This window comes from Drosophila nasuta, chromosome 3 (assembly GCF_023558535.2).
Source record: "Drosophila nasuta strain 15112-1781.00 chromosome 3, ASM2355853v1, whole genome shotgun sequence".
NCBI lineage: Eukaryota > Metazoa > Arthropoda > Insecta > Diptera > Drosophilidae > Drosophila > Drosophila nasuta.
The window spans coordinates 26,343,908-26,361,208 of NC_083457.1; the positions used below are offsets into that span (position 1 = coordinate 26,343,908).

The 17,301-nt window shown below is 35.7% G+C and overlaps 1 protein-coding gene across 3 annotated transcripts in view; it reads left to right on the forward strand.

Annotated features, from left to right (window-relative positions):
- Nucleotides 1-7,492, forward strand: part of LOC132789975 (Krueppel-like factor luna) — a 92,896-nt gene extending 85,404 nt beyond the window's left edge. For all 3 annotated transcript variants that reach the window (XM_060798351.1, XM_060798352.1, XM_060798353.1), the window contains exon 5: nucleotides 2,221-7,492. In XM_060798351.1, coding sequence (XP_060654334.1) covers nucleotides 2,221-2,396 — 176 coding nt within the window. In that variant the 3' untranslated portion in view covers nucleotides 2,397-7,492. The remainder of the gene's footprint in view (nucleotides 1-2,220) is intronic.
- Nucleotides 7,493-17,301: the final 9,809 nt, after the last annotated feature.

Genomic DNA, 17,301 nt, shown 5'->3' on the forward strand with positions numbered 1-17,301 from the left:
AAGCTAACCCCAAAATGGGTATCAGCTCAGCGTTTTGCGATTGCGATTGCGATTCGTTTTCGATTCAGTTGCATTTGCTTGCCAAATAGCCCAAGCGGTTTCTCTGTTTCTGTGGATATTTTATCTCGCATGTGCACAAAAGTGAGTGAGAAAGAGAGAGAGAGAGGACAGTGCTCGTATGTGTGCTGCTGAAATGCACTTTAATACGAGACTCCTGGGTCGTATTTGTATCTGTGCGACCTGCACTTTGTGCAATTGACGCTGATTTACACAGCCCAGAGCCAAAAGGCGTTCGAAAAAATGCCAAAAGTCAAAGCCAAAGCATTTTAACAGCCAGCCAACCACACAAACATACAAACACGCACACACAAACACACACACACACACTTATATATACATAGAAGTGTTTGTATTTTCCGGGCAGCCATTTTATTTATAGCCATTGCTTCGATTTCTCGCTCACAGTTCTGACAACATGCCAAAGTGCAAGTGGCAGGACACTCACACACACACACATACACTCACTTACTCCCACACATTCACTCACACATACAGAGGATAGAAATGTTCCTATCTTGCACCGACGCCGCTGGACAGCGCTTCTCATTTAAGCAATGGACCAAGAGTAAACAAATGGAAATTAAGAGAACGCCAGTCGACAGTTGACTGTTTGCCGCTGCTCTTGGCTGATGGCCGTTAGCCGTTGGCTAACGTTGGCTAGCGTTGGACTCGAAGCTGGGCCGTTGCCTTGGTCGTTTGTTTCACCAAGTTGGCCGCAAGTGCATAATGTGAAATTGAGCACGGAAATATCACACATTTCCGCATGCATTAAGTCTTAAGCCGTGCGAATGTGTGTCCCTCTTTATGCGTGTCCGTGTGTGTGTGTCTGTGTGTATATGTTAAGCTGCTGTGGTGTGCGTTACAAAGTTTTCCACTCAGCTTTATGCATTTTTCTTGGCAGTCGTCTACTTTGTCGGTTATCTGGCTCCATTTTTCCTATGCTTTTGCTTTCGCTCCAACAGTAGCAAACGTCGACGACGACGGCAACGCGGCAATTTCCTGCCTCGGCTGCTGTTTGTCTTTTAAACTCAAATAATTTTGCCATTTTTTCTCTTTCTTTTTTTGCGTTGCTGGCACAGCTGTGCTGTTCTGTGCTGTGCTGTTCTGTGCTGTGCTGTGTTCCATTCTTTTGCGCACTTTTAGGTTTTATACTTTTGTGTGAAATTACAACTTCTGCATTTCCTTTTCCTTTTTCGACTAGGCAGCCTGCCTGACTGCCTGACTGCCTGCCTGGCAGCAACTGCTTTTGCTGGGTCTGGTCGAGAGCTGGATCTCTGGTTGGCTTTTTGCGCTTTAGCTGCTGATTTTCCCGCATCCTTTGAGGCTTTTGGCACGCACCAAAAATGTTGGCAAAAGAAATACGCGTTTTGGCACATCGTTTTCCCTGGCATCGATGTTAGCCACTGCTCCGGCTGCCTGCCTCGTTTTTAGTTCTTCATTTTTAATTATTTTCAATTTACGTTGTTTGTGTGTTTGCCTAGCCTTGTGCACTGTATTTCTTCTGTTTACTCTGGCTTCAGTTCATGCATATTTTGTTGGGCAAACAATGGTACAGCATGAATAAAGCAATCTCCAAAGAAATATTCCTCGCATCCCAATTGTATGCAAAGGTTTAATTATACTCAGCAAAGAATTTGTTAAATATTTTTAAAGTCCCCGAAACTGTATTCATAAATATTTATTTACTCGACTAGTTTGTAAGGAGCTTCATAGGGCAGAAAATGTATCTAAGAGGCACCCATAAGCTCTTCTTGATCAACGTCAACAGTCAAAACGATATTGCCATGTCCTTCTGTCTGTCTGTCTGTCTGTCTGTCTGTCCGTATGAACACCTAGATCTCAGAAACTATAAGAGATAGATCTATTATTTTTGGTATAATAACTATAGTATTTATGATTCCTGAGAATTTAAGAACGATCGGAAAATGTAAAAAGTTATTTATTAAGAAATTCTCTTTGACAATTTACGCCTACTCGGGACTTAGCTGCTTTGGTTGACAATTCAAATGATATACCAAATATGGCCTTTGGTATATTTTACGTTTTTTTTTGTAGTATATTATTTGGTAAAATGATTAATGGATATCTCACATTTGAGCACACTTGACTGTAGTACGAATACTTGTATTAATAAGAATCTCTCTCTTCGTCTCATTACAGGTGAAAAACCATACAAATGCTCTTGGGAAGGCTGTGAGTGGCGTTTTGCCAGAAGCGATGAACTGACTCGACATTATCGAAAACACACCGGAGCCAAACCGTTCAAGTGCCGCAACTGCGATCGCTGCTTCTCGCGCTCAGATCATTTGGCTCTGCACATGAAGCGCCATATGTGAAATGAGATCTAAATCGAAAGTATAAATATAGAGAGCTGAAAATCAACTGTGTGCCATCATCACATGCAACATGCAATATGCAAAACACCGGGAGATTAACTGGTATAAAACTCTAACTCTTAGAGGAGACTATGCATACATCACACCACAGCAGAGCACAAGCAAAGCATCCATAAGAAGGTTCATGTTGCTGCCCTTGTTTATACATATTTTTTTTCAATTAATTGTAATGTTTGGAATAGTTTGCTTTTCTTTTAATTATTAGGTAATCCACACACACACACATACTTTTATTTCCATATGCATTTAATTAATTGACAAAACAAATATTGTACAATTTTACCAAAGCTAAGCAATTTAATTTAGTGCAGCAACAAAGAGTAAAACTGAGCAAAGAAGGCAATCGTCATCCAAGAACTTATGAAGCACAAAAACAGATAAAAAGAGAAATATATATGTAAAGAAAAATACGTGTACATATTTTTGTTTTGTTTGTAGCGAGAACAACAAATATTGTAAACACTGCCAAAACAAAAATAAAAAAGGGATTATATAAATAACAAAAATAAAAACAAAAAAAAAAACACAAAAAAAATATAAGAAACTAAAATTAAAATTAAATATGTTGGACACATATACCAAGATTTAAAGTTAATTCAAATCATATGTCATACTGGCTTAGGTACAACAATAACAAAATACAAAACAAATACAAGTGCAAAATATGTTTTAAACAATAAATCAAATGCTTATATTTTCATACATTATTTAATTAAATTAATATAGAAATATAATTTAAATTTGTAATTTAATTGTTGTATAGGTTGATTTTATTGTGTGAATTGCCAAGCTTATTTAAAAAATGCATAAATACAAAATCTGGCGCTACAAATTTTTTTATTGTTGACAACTAGTTTGATGATTATTTAATTTGTATTTAGAAAGTTCACCATTGTTTTGTGATGACAAGTATTACGAGCATTTTTTTTCTTCTCCTTGAACAAATTCTTACGCTCATTTTTCTGTTTTTCAGACTAAATTTAACTAAATTCTTCTTTATGTGCCTCATTAAATGTAATCATTTTACTATTTTAATTTTTTTTTTATTTACTATAAATGTATTCCAAAGAGCAAAATTCATTCAATTTCAGCAGAACGCATTAAGAATATTTAGTAAACTTCACGAAAATCTCCTTAAATTGTAATGAAAATGTTTTTTGGACAATGTCAACCATTATTTTATAATTTTGATTCGTATTCGTATGTGCTGATAGTTTTCTTAGTTTTTATGTGCTGCTTATTATTTAATTTACCATTTCGTCTTGTTTACAAATTGATTATTATTAATTATTTTTAATAAATAAAAACATATAAAAGTTATGAATTTGTTTTTCTTTATTTGATTTAACAAAATACATTAAACAAGTTCCTTTTCTCCAACCCTAATGACAGAAGTGAACATGACATCAAAGTATACAGTTAAAATACATCGAGACAGAGTACGAGTATAAAAAATAATTCTATTCGAGCATTGTGGTTTGTGTGATGAGAAATTCTGTGATCCAGAGAAGATATTGCTAACGTCTGTCTTCAATTAGGCACAGTTATTTTTGATTAACAAGGCATAGCATGAAGGTAAACAACAACTATTGTATATTGACACTCAATCATACAAAACAAAAAAAATAAATAACCATGCTCCTTGTTATTCCAATGCTGTGTGTAACAACTAAAACATATACAAAACACTCACACTGAACAGAAAATCATCAACAAAAATATATATTCCATTCAAAATCAAATTATCCATTACAAAACAAAAAATCTCTTTTGGCTTCCATGCGAGAACAAAACTTAAGCAAATGCACTGAATATGATTATGATGATAATATAATTATAAAGTCTAAATAACTCCAAAAGAACAAAAACGTGTACGATGTGTCAAAAATGCTTCAATCAGTTTAGTGTAACTTTTCAGAAAAACCAAAACAAAAAATAAATAAAAACAAAAAACCCAAATAAGAAAGAAACCCAAAGAAGGAATATTTTGTATTGAGAATCTTTAAAAACTAGATCGAAAAATCTAATAAACCCCATTTAGAATATAATAATATGGGAGTCTAACTATGAAATATATAGACACACACATACACATACACACACACACACATATATATATATATATATATACATATATACTTACATATGTATGTATTTTACAACTGAAAATTCAAATTGTACGCAAACATAATGATGAATCACGTATTTTAAAAGTCAAGCAAACCAAAATTTTTAAATTTAATTGTGTAAAAAGTTAAACAAAATAAAAGACTGGTCAACGAGGTGTTCCGCGTTTATGCAACAATTGCAACAAAGGTAAAAATTAAATTATGTAAAAAGGAACGAAACCCAAAAACAAAATGAAAAGAAAAAGAAATTAGAAATTGTCATATATTATATTCCATATTAAAAACTTGCATTCGAATACTCTTCAGCGTATTGATAAGCCCATTAAAGCCCCTAAATCGAAAATATCAATTTATTCCAACGTCAGTTAAATTCATTTGATATTTAACATTCTGGTTGAGTCTGCGCGCTTGTAAAACTCATTTTTGACTGTAAAATTAGTCGAATTATCCATTTGGCAAACGATATTATATTGTCTACAAGTCATACGTAAGCTAACTGTAAAGTTAATAAAGTACGAATTTTAAGAAACGCTAAATGTGAGTCTAGAGAGTACTACAAAGTAAAAAGAAATTAATATTAAAATGGAAAACAAACACTGAATATATTTTATTGTCTAGAACAAAGCAGTGTAAACGAGACGACAATTCGTATATATACACAAAAAAAACAGAAACAAATATAAACAAATAAAATCCAAGGCAGATGAGAAAACATCAGAGCATAATCTCTGAGCATTTTCTATAGATTTACAGTTTAGTAATAAAACGGTATACAAAAATGTGTGAATTAATAATGTAATGGAAAAATTGTTTTGTTCTCTTTAAGTTTTCGTTTGCATAATGCTTTGCGATATTTTTTGAACTATGATTTAGGCAAAATAAACCATCATAAACATTTCGTTTAAGTGTAGCGATTAAGCGCAGCAATAAATCAAGTTTTTGTGTATAGTTTAGTAAAATGAATTAGATTAATGTTAAATCAAATCGTATACAAGAAACACACTACATTGCAAGCAAAAAAAAAAAAAATACAAAAGAAAAAAACAAACTAAAAAAAATATGAAAATATTAATTAAAAGTTAAACATACATGATATGAAATGATGGCAGACTATATAAGTATGTAAAATATATATATGTGAAACAAAAATTTATTGCAAACTATATATGTAAAAGTTGTGAATGTACTAGGCAATAAGAATTCAAAAGAAAACATATATAGAGTAGAGGAGCATGCAAAGCATCTACCATTAAGGCACAGCATTCTGTATAAAAAGTTAAAACAATTTTAGACACTTCACTTCACTTCGATTTGAAGAATTTCGAGATATAAGCCAGATGATGATGATTTGACTTGTTCGACGCACAAAACTAGCGTTAAAAAACACATTTGGTACATTATTTTGGGATATTTACTATGATACGAGTTAAACAGGAAACCATGTTAAGTAGTTGGTGATGAAGAGAAGGGACGACAGGCAAAGCGATTTTCTTGGGTCAGCAGCAAATGGTGATTTACACAGATTTTTTATAAAGATCTTAATTTAGCTTTTTTTGAAATGTAAGTAAGCCTATGCATACACGTATGAATTAAATTAATTGATATAAATTGAAACTAAATGAATTGATATGGGAATGGATTTAAATTGTACACACACACATACTACGAGTAAGTCGCGAAATTGATATCAAAATTAAAGAAAAGTTTCGACACAGGTAAACTAAAAATACATTTACAATAAGTATGTATGTAAATCAAAAGGAGAATAACATTAAAATAAAAAAGCAAACAGTAATAATGCTAACAAATTCAAAAACAAAAAAAAAACAATGGCTACTTTAACGCTTGTGCAACAAAAAAAATATATATAAAATGAAAAACAGACAAAAACCAAAAAAAAAACACTTAACTTAAAAATGAACCCTTAGCTAATAGCAAATAGCAAAAATCTAATTGTCAGCGTTTATTATTATTGATGTGCAATTGATGTTTGCGTATTTTTACGCTTATTCTTAAAGCAAATCTCGTTTTTTTTCACTTTGTGGAGCTGCTAAACACACACACACACACACAGACACACGCATACAAGTATGTGAGCTGATTTATATAGGTTCTGATAAATGAATAATAACAGTAACCGAAGTAATTGCTATAATTTATTCTTTATCAAATGTAAATTCGTTTCTTGCATTGCAGTGAGCAAGCGAAATATGTTTGAATCATTTATCAGTTGATATTCTGCAAATTCTGCAAATATAGAATTTAATTAAATTAGCATATTTTGCCGTCATATTGTATATTCTATGGAAAGTATAACAATTTATTATTGATTATTATTATGGCTTGTTTGTTGCGGCTTTTTGTCAATCTCTATATTAAATTTTGATAAGAAAAACATGAAAAAAAAACGAAAAAAAAATATAAAAGAAAAACGACATTTAGAAAATAATACAAGTATAATAAAGATAAAGAAAAATTGATTTACAAATATGAAAATCGCAAATTAATTAGGATAAATGCCTATAGAAGAAATGAGGTTTTTGTATTTAGTATTAGTTTATTTTGTTATTATACAACAATAGCAACAAACCACAAAAAAAAATATAAAAAAAGAAAACAGCAAACAACCAGAAGATAAAAGATGGAAAAAGACAACCGACAACCGGCATAATTAGAAACGTTATTTTATTCTTGTATAAGTATAAACTGAAGGCATTTTCAACGTATAACAACTATTATTGTACGTAATTTGATATTTTGATGAGAATTTCTGTGAAAAAATATAGAAAAATATAAAAAAAAAAAAATTACAATTGAATTTTAATTGGTGGGCTAACGAGGCGTATGATGTATTTGTGCGGCAGCAGCAGCAACACCCACAAAATAAAAATGGCAAAAAAAAAAAAACGCAAAACACACAGACAAACATAACCAACGTGTTGTCATTTAAATAATGTTGACATTGGGCTGCGTAATGAGAAATATAGAGAGAGCGAGGTTGTGCTGCATATATTTAACTCTTGTGATTTCAGGTAGCATTGCACAAACAATTCACATAATTAGCCCCAAAGGAATGTCGAATAATAATAACAACATGACGATAACGCTTCCGACAACATTGCAATACAATGCAATCCAATGTATATGCATATGAAATGACTTTAAAGTTCCGACTGACGCCCACAGTGTGTAAAGTTGTAAATTAATTTATAATTATACTTTATGACACGCATGTAAAATACTATTAACTTTGTGTTCATAATTGCATTACGGTCACTACAATTGAGGTTGTTTTGGCAACTTCGTATATACATGTGAATGTATATGTTGGAGAATATCAGATGTAAGCTGATGCTGGTCCAAGACCAAATGCATTCAAGTTTTTAGCCATTCACTTGTAGTTTAACCCCTAGCTCCCTTTTGCTGTGCCAGCAGATGTAAGTCTTTTATTTTCACTCAGTTCTCTGCCATTTCTAAAGATTTCGTTGTAAGCAAAATGTAGTGGGAGAAGATGAAAAGTTCTCATATTCTTCTACTACTATATTCACTGTGCTGCCGGGGCTGCATTTTAACTTTATGCTAGCAGCAAAACTTCTAATTACGTACATGACCAGCAGACACAGTGAATCTCATTCTCCATGTGCTTGTGGCTGACTAAATGCACTGACAAAAGCTGCCAGCAGAGAGAGAGTAAAGAATTGGTCAGGTGTAATACAAAACCAAGAAAAGGGAATGATTATTAAAAAAAAAATGAAAAAAATAAATATAAATATCTAAAAATTTAATATATTTTCTTTTCAGTTGTAAATTATAAAATTGTTTTTTTCAGTGTAAGCCAAGCTGACAGCATCTTCAGGTTGTTCGCTGCATCTTTATCAAAATTGTTTCTAAAGTTCAAAACACTTTGTGAGCGGTGCACGGGGAATATGACTTTTAAAAAGTTTTCATTTTTCTTCAGTACATACTTGTGCACTCACAGCACAGCACACACACACACATTCAACACACACACACACACTCTCTCTCTCTCTCTTGTATCCTTATGCAAGGCTTGTGTGCATGTCAGACGTGTTGTGTTGTGTTGTGGCTGATGTGTATCCCGTTATTCTGCACATTTGTAGGTTGTCAAAGTGGCTCAACGCCCGACATGTTAACTTATTTTTGCCTGCTCTCTCTCTCTCTCTCTCAAATCTGTTGCCGTTGTTGGCCAAGGCGTCAGGCAAACGAGGCTAAAGGTAAACACACACACAAGCATGCAAACAGTCGGAAAGTATCTGTTCTTCTACCACACAGATACTTGTATGACGAGTTCATTACCAATCCCACTCTGAACTTGCTCAGTTTAAATTACAAGCTGGCTCTGCCCTTTAAAGCTAGCACACACTCGAGCATTTCATTAATTTCGTTATTTTACAAAAGCAATTGTAAAATCAATAGTAATGTAGTAAAACCCCCAAAAAATGAAGAGAAAAGAACTAGTCCAAAAAACTCTAGAGTGCTTCGAAGTAAGTTCAGAGTTAAATAGATAATAATAAAGTGTTGCAAGCAAGCACACGACGCGTCCTGCAAAAGGGGCATGTTGCTTGTGGCAACTGGCAGAACAAGATGTGGCAAACACACACACACATACACACGCGTACAGACGACATAAGATAACACACAGTTGGCACTGTCAATGACAATGACATCAACTGCAGACAATCCCATAGAATACTCGTATCATACTGAGAGCAAAATGGTTACACAGCCTCATCGTCTCTGATAGCAACAAACTACTTGTACAAACCACATATGAGCACAGTCTGGGCAAGGGCATTGTTAAACCCCACTCACACACACACACACAAACACACTCACACACCTCCTTTATGTATCAGAAACAAATTGTGGATGCTTTGCAACTTTAATGTAGAAATCCACTTAAGACCTTTCAAAGCAGTTACACTAATTTTCGATTATCCTAAAGTCCATTAGTTGAGAGAGTAGCAAATTAGAAGTGATAACTCATTTGTTAATTCTGTTTGCATTAACCCACAAAATAGTTGTAGTGGATAGTGTAATAAGCTAGCACTAAATTTCAATGTTTCAATTCATTCGTTGAATGAATGCTTCCTTTTTATACCCACTACCCTTGGGATAGAAGGGTATTATATGAGAAGGAACTTCTTCTAACTGGGTATGTACATATATTGTTGATCAGCATTGTCCGTTTGTCCATCTGAACACATAGATCTGAAAAACTATAGGATTATTATTTTTTGACACACTTGTTAGATCATTATTCGTATAAGTTAAATAGATCAAAAAAAATATGCCAAAAAATACTGAATTATTCCAAAATGTATATTTGTTATCACTTCAGTGATATATTTAGTATTTTTTCGCATTATTAATGTGGTATATTTAACATAAATGATAATACCGTGCTGTTTCATTTTTATTCAGAAAGCGTAACGGGTATCTCACTGTCGAGGACACTCGAGTGTAGCTTTCTTACTTGCTACTTTTTTACTCTTTGCAGTTGGCAGCGTAACGTCGACTGGCTGATTTCTATTTGAAAAGTACCTCGGCGATGCCGCCAGCAGCGTTTATTATACGAGAATAATAGCAAAACGAGCAGATCGAATAAAATCGCAACGAATTGAACCAACGACCAAAACGACCGCAGGTGCATAGCGTTCTGTTCTGTTCTGTGCTGTTCCGTTTTGGGGAGTCTCCGACTCGTGAAGTACAAATTTCGGCAGCTGGCGGCAAGTGCACTTGAAGTGTATCGAATTTGTGTGGATTTCACTACAGCCAATAATTTGACACTTGCATTTTACAGAGCTCGTTGCCCAAAAAAAAGCGCGCGCGGCAACAACTGTGAACTGAATCAAGTAGAACTCGCAACTCGCACTCACATTTGTGCACTTCGCCTGACGAGTCTTTAACCAAAAACGAATATTTGAATAAACTTGCATTGCGATGCGAAGCTACATTGACAGCATCAGGGAGGGTGTCGTCTTGTAAGTGGAGGAGTTGAGTATGTTGTGTGTGTGTGTGCTGCCCTTATGCTGAATATGTGCATAAATGCATGTTGAGTATAGTACAACAATAACAAGAGTGGCAAGCAAACAAACGCAAAAACGCAAACTCAATTGTCATCACCATAAAAATAACATAAAACTCTTTTTACGACTTCGTGGTTGTGTTTGTGCGTGTGCAAGAACTACATATACACAGACATATATGTGTTATATAATATGTATATGTGTCTGGTAGGGGTAATCAGACATGGTGAAATAAAATGTTGTCTTGGCCCTTGCACGAAATCACTTCGTTAAAACGTTAGTAGTGTCTCATTAAATTTTCAAGTCGAACTTTTATGCCGAAAGCCGCTAACAAAATGGCGTTGAGTATATTCCGGAAGTGCAAGTCGCTTGTGTGCCATTTTTATTTTACTTGCTTTTACTTATATATGAAACTATATTCAAGCATAACACAAATTAACAAACATTTTATGGGCTATGCAAATAAACGAAATCCATTGGCAAATTCAAATTTCTACAATTGAAATGACGTATTAGATTTTCTCACTATAACTCTATATATTTTTGGAGTCGCTTTTTTGTTTCTATGTAATCGGCCATATTGTAATGTTGTCTTGGTCTTCAACCAAAATTACTATGTTATAACCTTCAGGTCTCATTTCATTTTCAAGTCGAACTTTTAAGCCGAAAGCCGCAAACAAATTGTATATATATTTCGGAGTTTAATACATTCCTAAAGTAATACTCGCTTATGTGACATTATATTTTATTTTATTTATATACGAAACTATATTCAATCATAACACAAATTAACAAACATTTCACGGGCTATGCAAATAAATGATTTCCTTTTGAAAATGCCAATTTCCACAATTGAAATGGCGTACTCAAATTTCTGTCTATAACACTTTTTATTTTTGGAATCGCTTGATATTTGTTATATAGTAAAATGCTTTTTTTGTTTTGTTGTGTTCTCCATAAATGTGCTGAGGTGCGTTTGCTGTCGCATTCGCTGTTTTGGAAAGCACAATTGATAATGCAGTCCATTGCCCCATGCAATTTGCTAAAGTGACTACACTCGGCAAAAAACATTCGACACAAACGACCAAAAATGGTGCAGTAAATGAAACGTAAATGAGAGGAAAACCGACGTTCCAAGTACAACATTTAAATGCGACCATTAGCAGTTTTTATCAACGATAAAGGCATGCGTTTCACATTTTTATTATTTACTTTGTGATGTTCAAAATATGCATTAATATGTAAAGTGGCACAAAGTGTAGTTTACACTTATTTTGCGAGTGTACAAAAGTTGAACAGGCTCCAAAAAATGCCCATGCTCGGTCTCGTTGTCGGCCTGTTATTGCCATTATCAGTGTACAGATTTAAAATCAACAACAGGCGACAAGCAATAGCGACAACAAAAACAGGCGGCAACCGAGAGAGAGACAGAGAGAGACGACAAACAACAAACGACAAGCGACAAACGACAGGCAACAATGGCAAACAAGAATGTCTGGACTGTAGTCAAGCTTACACTCATTTACGCTAAAAGCGGCATAAATACGAGTACACACACACATACACCCACAAAACTGGCAATACGAGAGAGAGTGTGAGTGCGAGTGCAAGAAGCTGGCAAAAGGGCCGCCGCCAATTGGAAGAGTAATGCGAGTCCTGCGAGTCCTGTGTCATATAGCCAAGAGGAGCCTACCTTTCACTCGACTGCTGCTGCTGCTGCTGCATATCAGAGGCAACAAATGAATTGCAGGCAGTAAGCCGTGTGCCCAACTTAACGGTAATTTAAACGTTAATGCACAGCATATAGCTGGATTCTTGTTACTGTTGTCGTACAGCAATTGTTTGGCATTGTTAAATGTTGTTGACATCATTCGATGCTGTTGTGGCAATTTTCCGCCTTCGTCTGGAAATACACTTGTTAATTTCATTACTCGCATATATTCCTGCATTCCTCTACGCTCATTCGCTTATAGGCTTATCGCATGTTAATGCTACGTACTTATGTATGTCATGTTCTTTCTGTTCTTCACTTTTTGGTTTTTATTGACTCCATGAATGTCATAAAAAGCCAGATAATCCGACTGCATTTTATATATTCATTAAGGTGTTATTTTGGTTATGAATTGGCAGTTGGTCATTAAATATTGGAGAGGCTAATTAGCTGTCAAAAGTGGCCAAAAATCTGGATCTATACACAGAGTTTGCCTTACAAATTTCCTCTGTTTTTGGTGTCCAATTTGTATCATCTTTTTGAAAATCTGGTTCTACGTATACGTAATATTGACGAGGCTATGACATACATAGGTGACCATTTTAATTTTCAAATTCTGGATCTATACACAGAGTTTGCCTTAAAAAGCTCCTGTTTTTGGTATGTATTTTATACCATATTATTCTAAAATTGGTTCTACGTATACGTAATATTGACGGGGCTATGACAAAGGTGACCATTTCGATTTAAAAAATCTGGATATATACGTAGAGCTTGCCTTGAAAATGCTCTTGGTGGAAAATGTTATTGGTGTCCACTTTATAGCATTTTTTTTCTAAATCTGTCTCTACGTATACGTAATACGGTAGAATCTAATTAGCTGTCAAAGGTGGCCAAAAATCTGTATCTATACCAAGAGCTTACCTTAAGAATGTTCTCTGTTCTCTGTTTTTGGTGTCCATTTTGTACCGTTTTCTTCTAAATCTGGTTCTGCGTATACATTATTTAGATTCTCGTTTTCCTTGGCATTCGCCGCCATAAAGTTGCACAGCGGAAGTTTGTCGCCAACCGAGAAGAAAGGAGAAAAGAGTTCAGCGCAGTCCTGCTTTCCTCCGACCATGCTTTATGTGTTTCCGCTCGCATTTCTTTAGCCATTTAAGTGCACACCTAGTTCGCTTCTATTTCATGTTTTCTCCTTTGTTCTTTTTTTGTCGACTCAAACTGCTTTACGCTTGTTTATGTCTCTTATTTCGTGTTTGGTTGCTTCCACTCGCTTGTTTTTTTTGTTTTGTTTTTGTTTTTGCTGTTTTGTGTTTTTTGTTTATTGCTTGTTTTGAACCTTGTTTGAACTGGTTTAAAATTTCTTGGCACAGCGTCGACGTCAAGACGGATCAGCCGTTGGCAAGCTCAACCCAAAATAAAAGGAGCGTCTACTAAGAACTGGGCAGTGGAGAGAGAGAGAGAGAACAACAAGGCTGTAAACTCATAACTTTGTTATATACAATTAACAATTTGAAGCTACGCCAACTTTTCTATGCATGCGAGGCAACTTGAACTGGCAATTACAGGGCAGAGCACATGAACTTAAATGAAACTCTAATTGAAATGTGTTGCACAAAATTAAATACTTTTGCTGGCAATCTAAATCATCATTCAAAATATCGACTATTTTGTGTCAAGAATGTAGCTGGGAAGTACACTTAACTGGCTTTCCAAGACATTGCCAAGAGCTGCTTAAATTTTTAAGAGTTGAGCAGCTGCTGCTTTGGAGCGAGAGAAGAGTATGCGGTAAAAAAAAAACAACAACAAAAAATAAGAAAATTAACCAAATGGCTGCTAAGTGTTCGTTTAGAATTTAAGCGGCATAAAATTGTTGCAAGTCTGCTATGCGGCAGAGATGCCGTTGTAGTCACTGCTGGAATGCCGTTTGACCTTCACCTGGAATACCAATGGACAGAAGCTGTGGCCTGCACACTAAGGACACCAAGGTACTAAGGACGAAGATAAAGAAGAAGATGTGCAGATGATTTTCTCTGTGTGTGTGTGTGTGTGTGTGCGTTATGTGCAAGGCATTTGAAAAATTTATTTGAAAATATTTGTGCCCGTCAACGATGCAACGACAGCATCTGTCCGGGTTTTTGGATCCGGGTCTGGGTCCGGATCTCGGTTTGGGACGGGTATGAAAAGTGTCTGCGTTCACTAACAGGATGTGCTGCCAAAAACATTTTTAATAATTTAGCACACATATTTTCACATCTTTGAAAACATTCACTTTGAAGACAGGTATTTTCTACCTCCAACCGGTTGCTGGAAGTTGAAGTGGCGGAGGCAGCAACGCAGCGGGAGGAGGAAACGCTGCCATGCACCACACGAGGCAACTGGGAATCAGTGTAAGTTCTCGATGATGATGACGGCAGTGTTGAGTAATGCGAAACCAATTTCCAACACAGAGTATTTAAAATTTCAAAAACCTGACACACACCTTTTGAAGTGAAGAGTCATTGCAGCTGAACTTGCTGAAATATGAGCATCAACAGCAGGCAACTCGCATGGCTCCAGGCACATTATTGAGCCATATGCGAAGTCACAAGGTAAACAAATTAGTGGTAAACAGCCGCAGACTGGGCTCCAGCTGCTGGCTCCCTTGGAGTATCTCCGTTAGCGGCTTGGGTTTAGCAAAAACTGTTTAACTATCCCTTTGATGTATGTAACATAAATGTGCCCAGGGCACATATAGAGCTCACCATTTAGAGCTTCATCTGAACGTCAACTCATTATGCGTAGTGCTGCAGCAGCAGCTGCTGCGTCATTTTAATTGAATTTCAATTCAAAACGCAGACTTATTATGCACAAGAGTTCGTACTACGATATGGCTGCGTTTACATTTGCCCCAGCTTAATGGCAGCGTACTCGAGTAGACACTTCATTTCGATCTGGCTTAAAGGCAACTGGCAAACAGCATGCTTTTGAAAAAGGCTGTGTATGATTTATAAAGACAAATTGCAGTGCATAAAAAACGTTAGTTGCTATTAGCATTTTTAATTTACAGAGAGAGAGAGAGAGAGCAGAAAATGCCTCTTGGAAGTTGACATTCTTACATCATTTGGCTCGTGTTTGTTTGCCTTGTAGCTTTTGTCTCTCTGTCTCTCTGTTTAGCCAGCGTAAACACAAACACGCTTTTACATCATGCGTCGTTTTAAAATTGAATTTTAATACACAAAAGCTGTCGAGCTGTCGTTGCCTGAAGTCTCTTCTCCCATCCCTTCTGTGTGTGGCTGTTGAATACTTACGTTGGCTTGTCACGGCCATGTCTTCTTAACCAAACACCAGCCTAGACAATGGGGACTCTTAAGTTGGCACTGCTATACATACAAACACACACACACACACACACACAGACTTGTGTATGTTTTGGCTTTCTTTTTTAATTTTTTGTGTGGTACACACAGAATTTTGGCATTTCGGGGCAATTGCATAATCATCTATTTGGCTTTAGCTCTTTATACTATACACATGCCAAATTATCTGCAAAACGTATATTCTATTTACCTGTCGATGCACTCAACATCAACAACTTTATGCTACCCTCATCGATTTTTCTTCTACCCTGTACAGTTAATAAAGTTGAATGTTTGAGTTGCAGAAAATGTAATTCTGTCACTTAGCGAGCTACGCGATTCAGCATTTCCAATGTTCTGAAAGTTTCTGTATGTTGTGATATGTCGATAACATTAATTTCAAGTTTCTGGCTATTACTTTAATTTGTAAATCTTAGTTTTAGGGTATCTTAGCGTTGTCCACTTAAGAGACTGCGCCCAGTTGTTTCCTAAATAAATTTTGCAACTTCTGTAACAGGCAACAGCAGCAAGAGCATAAACTGAGTTCTTGCTTTTTATCTCATTTGCCGGTTTTTATTTATTTACAAAAAAATGCATTTGCTTCTTTGCGAGGTTTCTTTTTTTTTTGTGTTTTTTTTCTGTTGCGACTAACCCATTTGGTTCTAAGGGAGCAAAAAGATACTCGACTCGCACAACTAAATCAAGTAAAAATTTTTGAAATTAAATTTTCAAGTAACTTTCACTGGAGCGCAGTGCAAACTAAATAATTCATGGAAGCATCGCAAAAGAAGGGCGAGTATTTTAAGTGGGCGTGGGCCAGACAAATACCCAATACAAACACAGAGAGGAGAAGAGAAGGGGGAAAGAGAGAACACAGGTGTGCACGTGTGGAGCACTGTGTGAGCATATTTAAATAAACAGCAGTCAGCGTCAGCAGTCAGCAGTAAGCGTCAGTTCGCATTCGCATTCTCATTTCACTTTTGCACCCTTCTCATCCCTTCCCTTCCATCCACTCTGAACGTTCAGTTGAGTTAACTTTTTGCGAGATACAAGGAACAGAGGAGTCAACTCAAATAGCAGCTCGTCGTGGAACATAGCACACTACTGACCATATGATAACAGCATTCAAGAACCCTTTTTTGGCGGGTAGCAACTCTTTTCAGTCGCTGCTGCTGCTGTTGCTGTTGCTGCTGCTGCTGCTGTTGGCATCGTCATGCCAAAATAGGCAAGTTCACTCAGGCAAAGCAATTGCACAAATGGCCAATTCTAGTCGTAAGTAGAATTTTGTTCGTTTGAGCGGGTTTCGGTTTAGGTTTTTGGCAATGCCAGTTACCAATGCCAGGATGACTACGAGTGCCATTGCCATTGGCAGGAAGGATAACTAGGGGAGAACTAACTGAAACACTGCCACTTCTGCACCTACAAAACATGCGAATGTTGAGGGTGTGTGCGATGTGCTATGTGTATGTGTATGTGTGTATGTGTGTGTGCTGGTGTGTAACGAAGCATAGATAAAATAAACAAAACACACAAATAAAAATATATATATAGTATAGTAAAGTGTAGTACGTATATAGTATGTTGCTGCTGGGCCCAAAGTTTAAAGTGCTAAGAAAA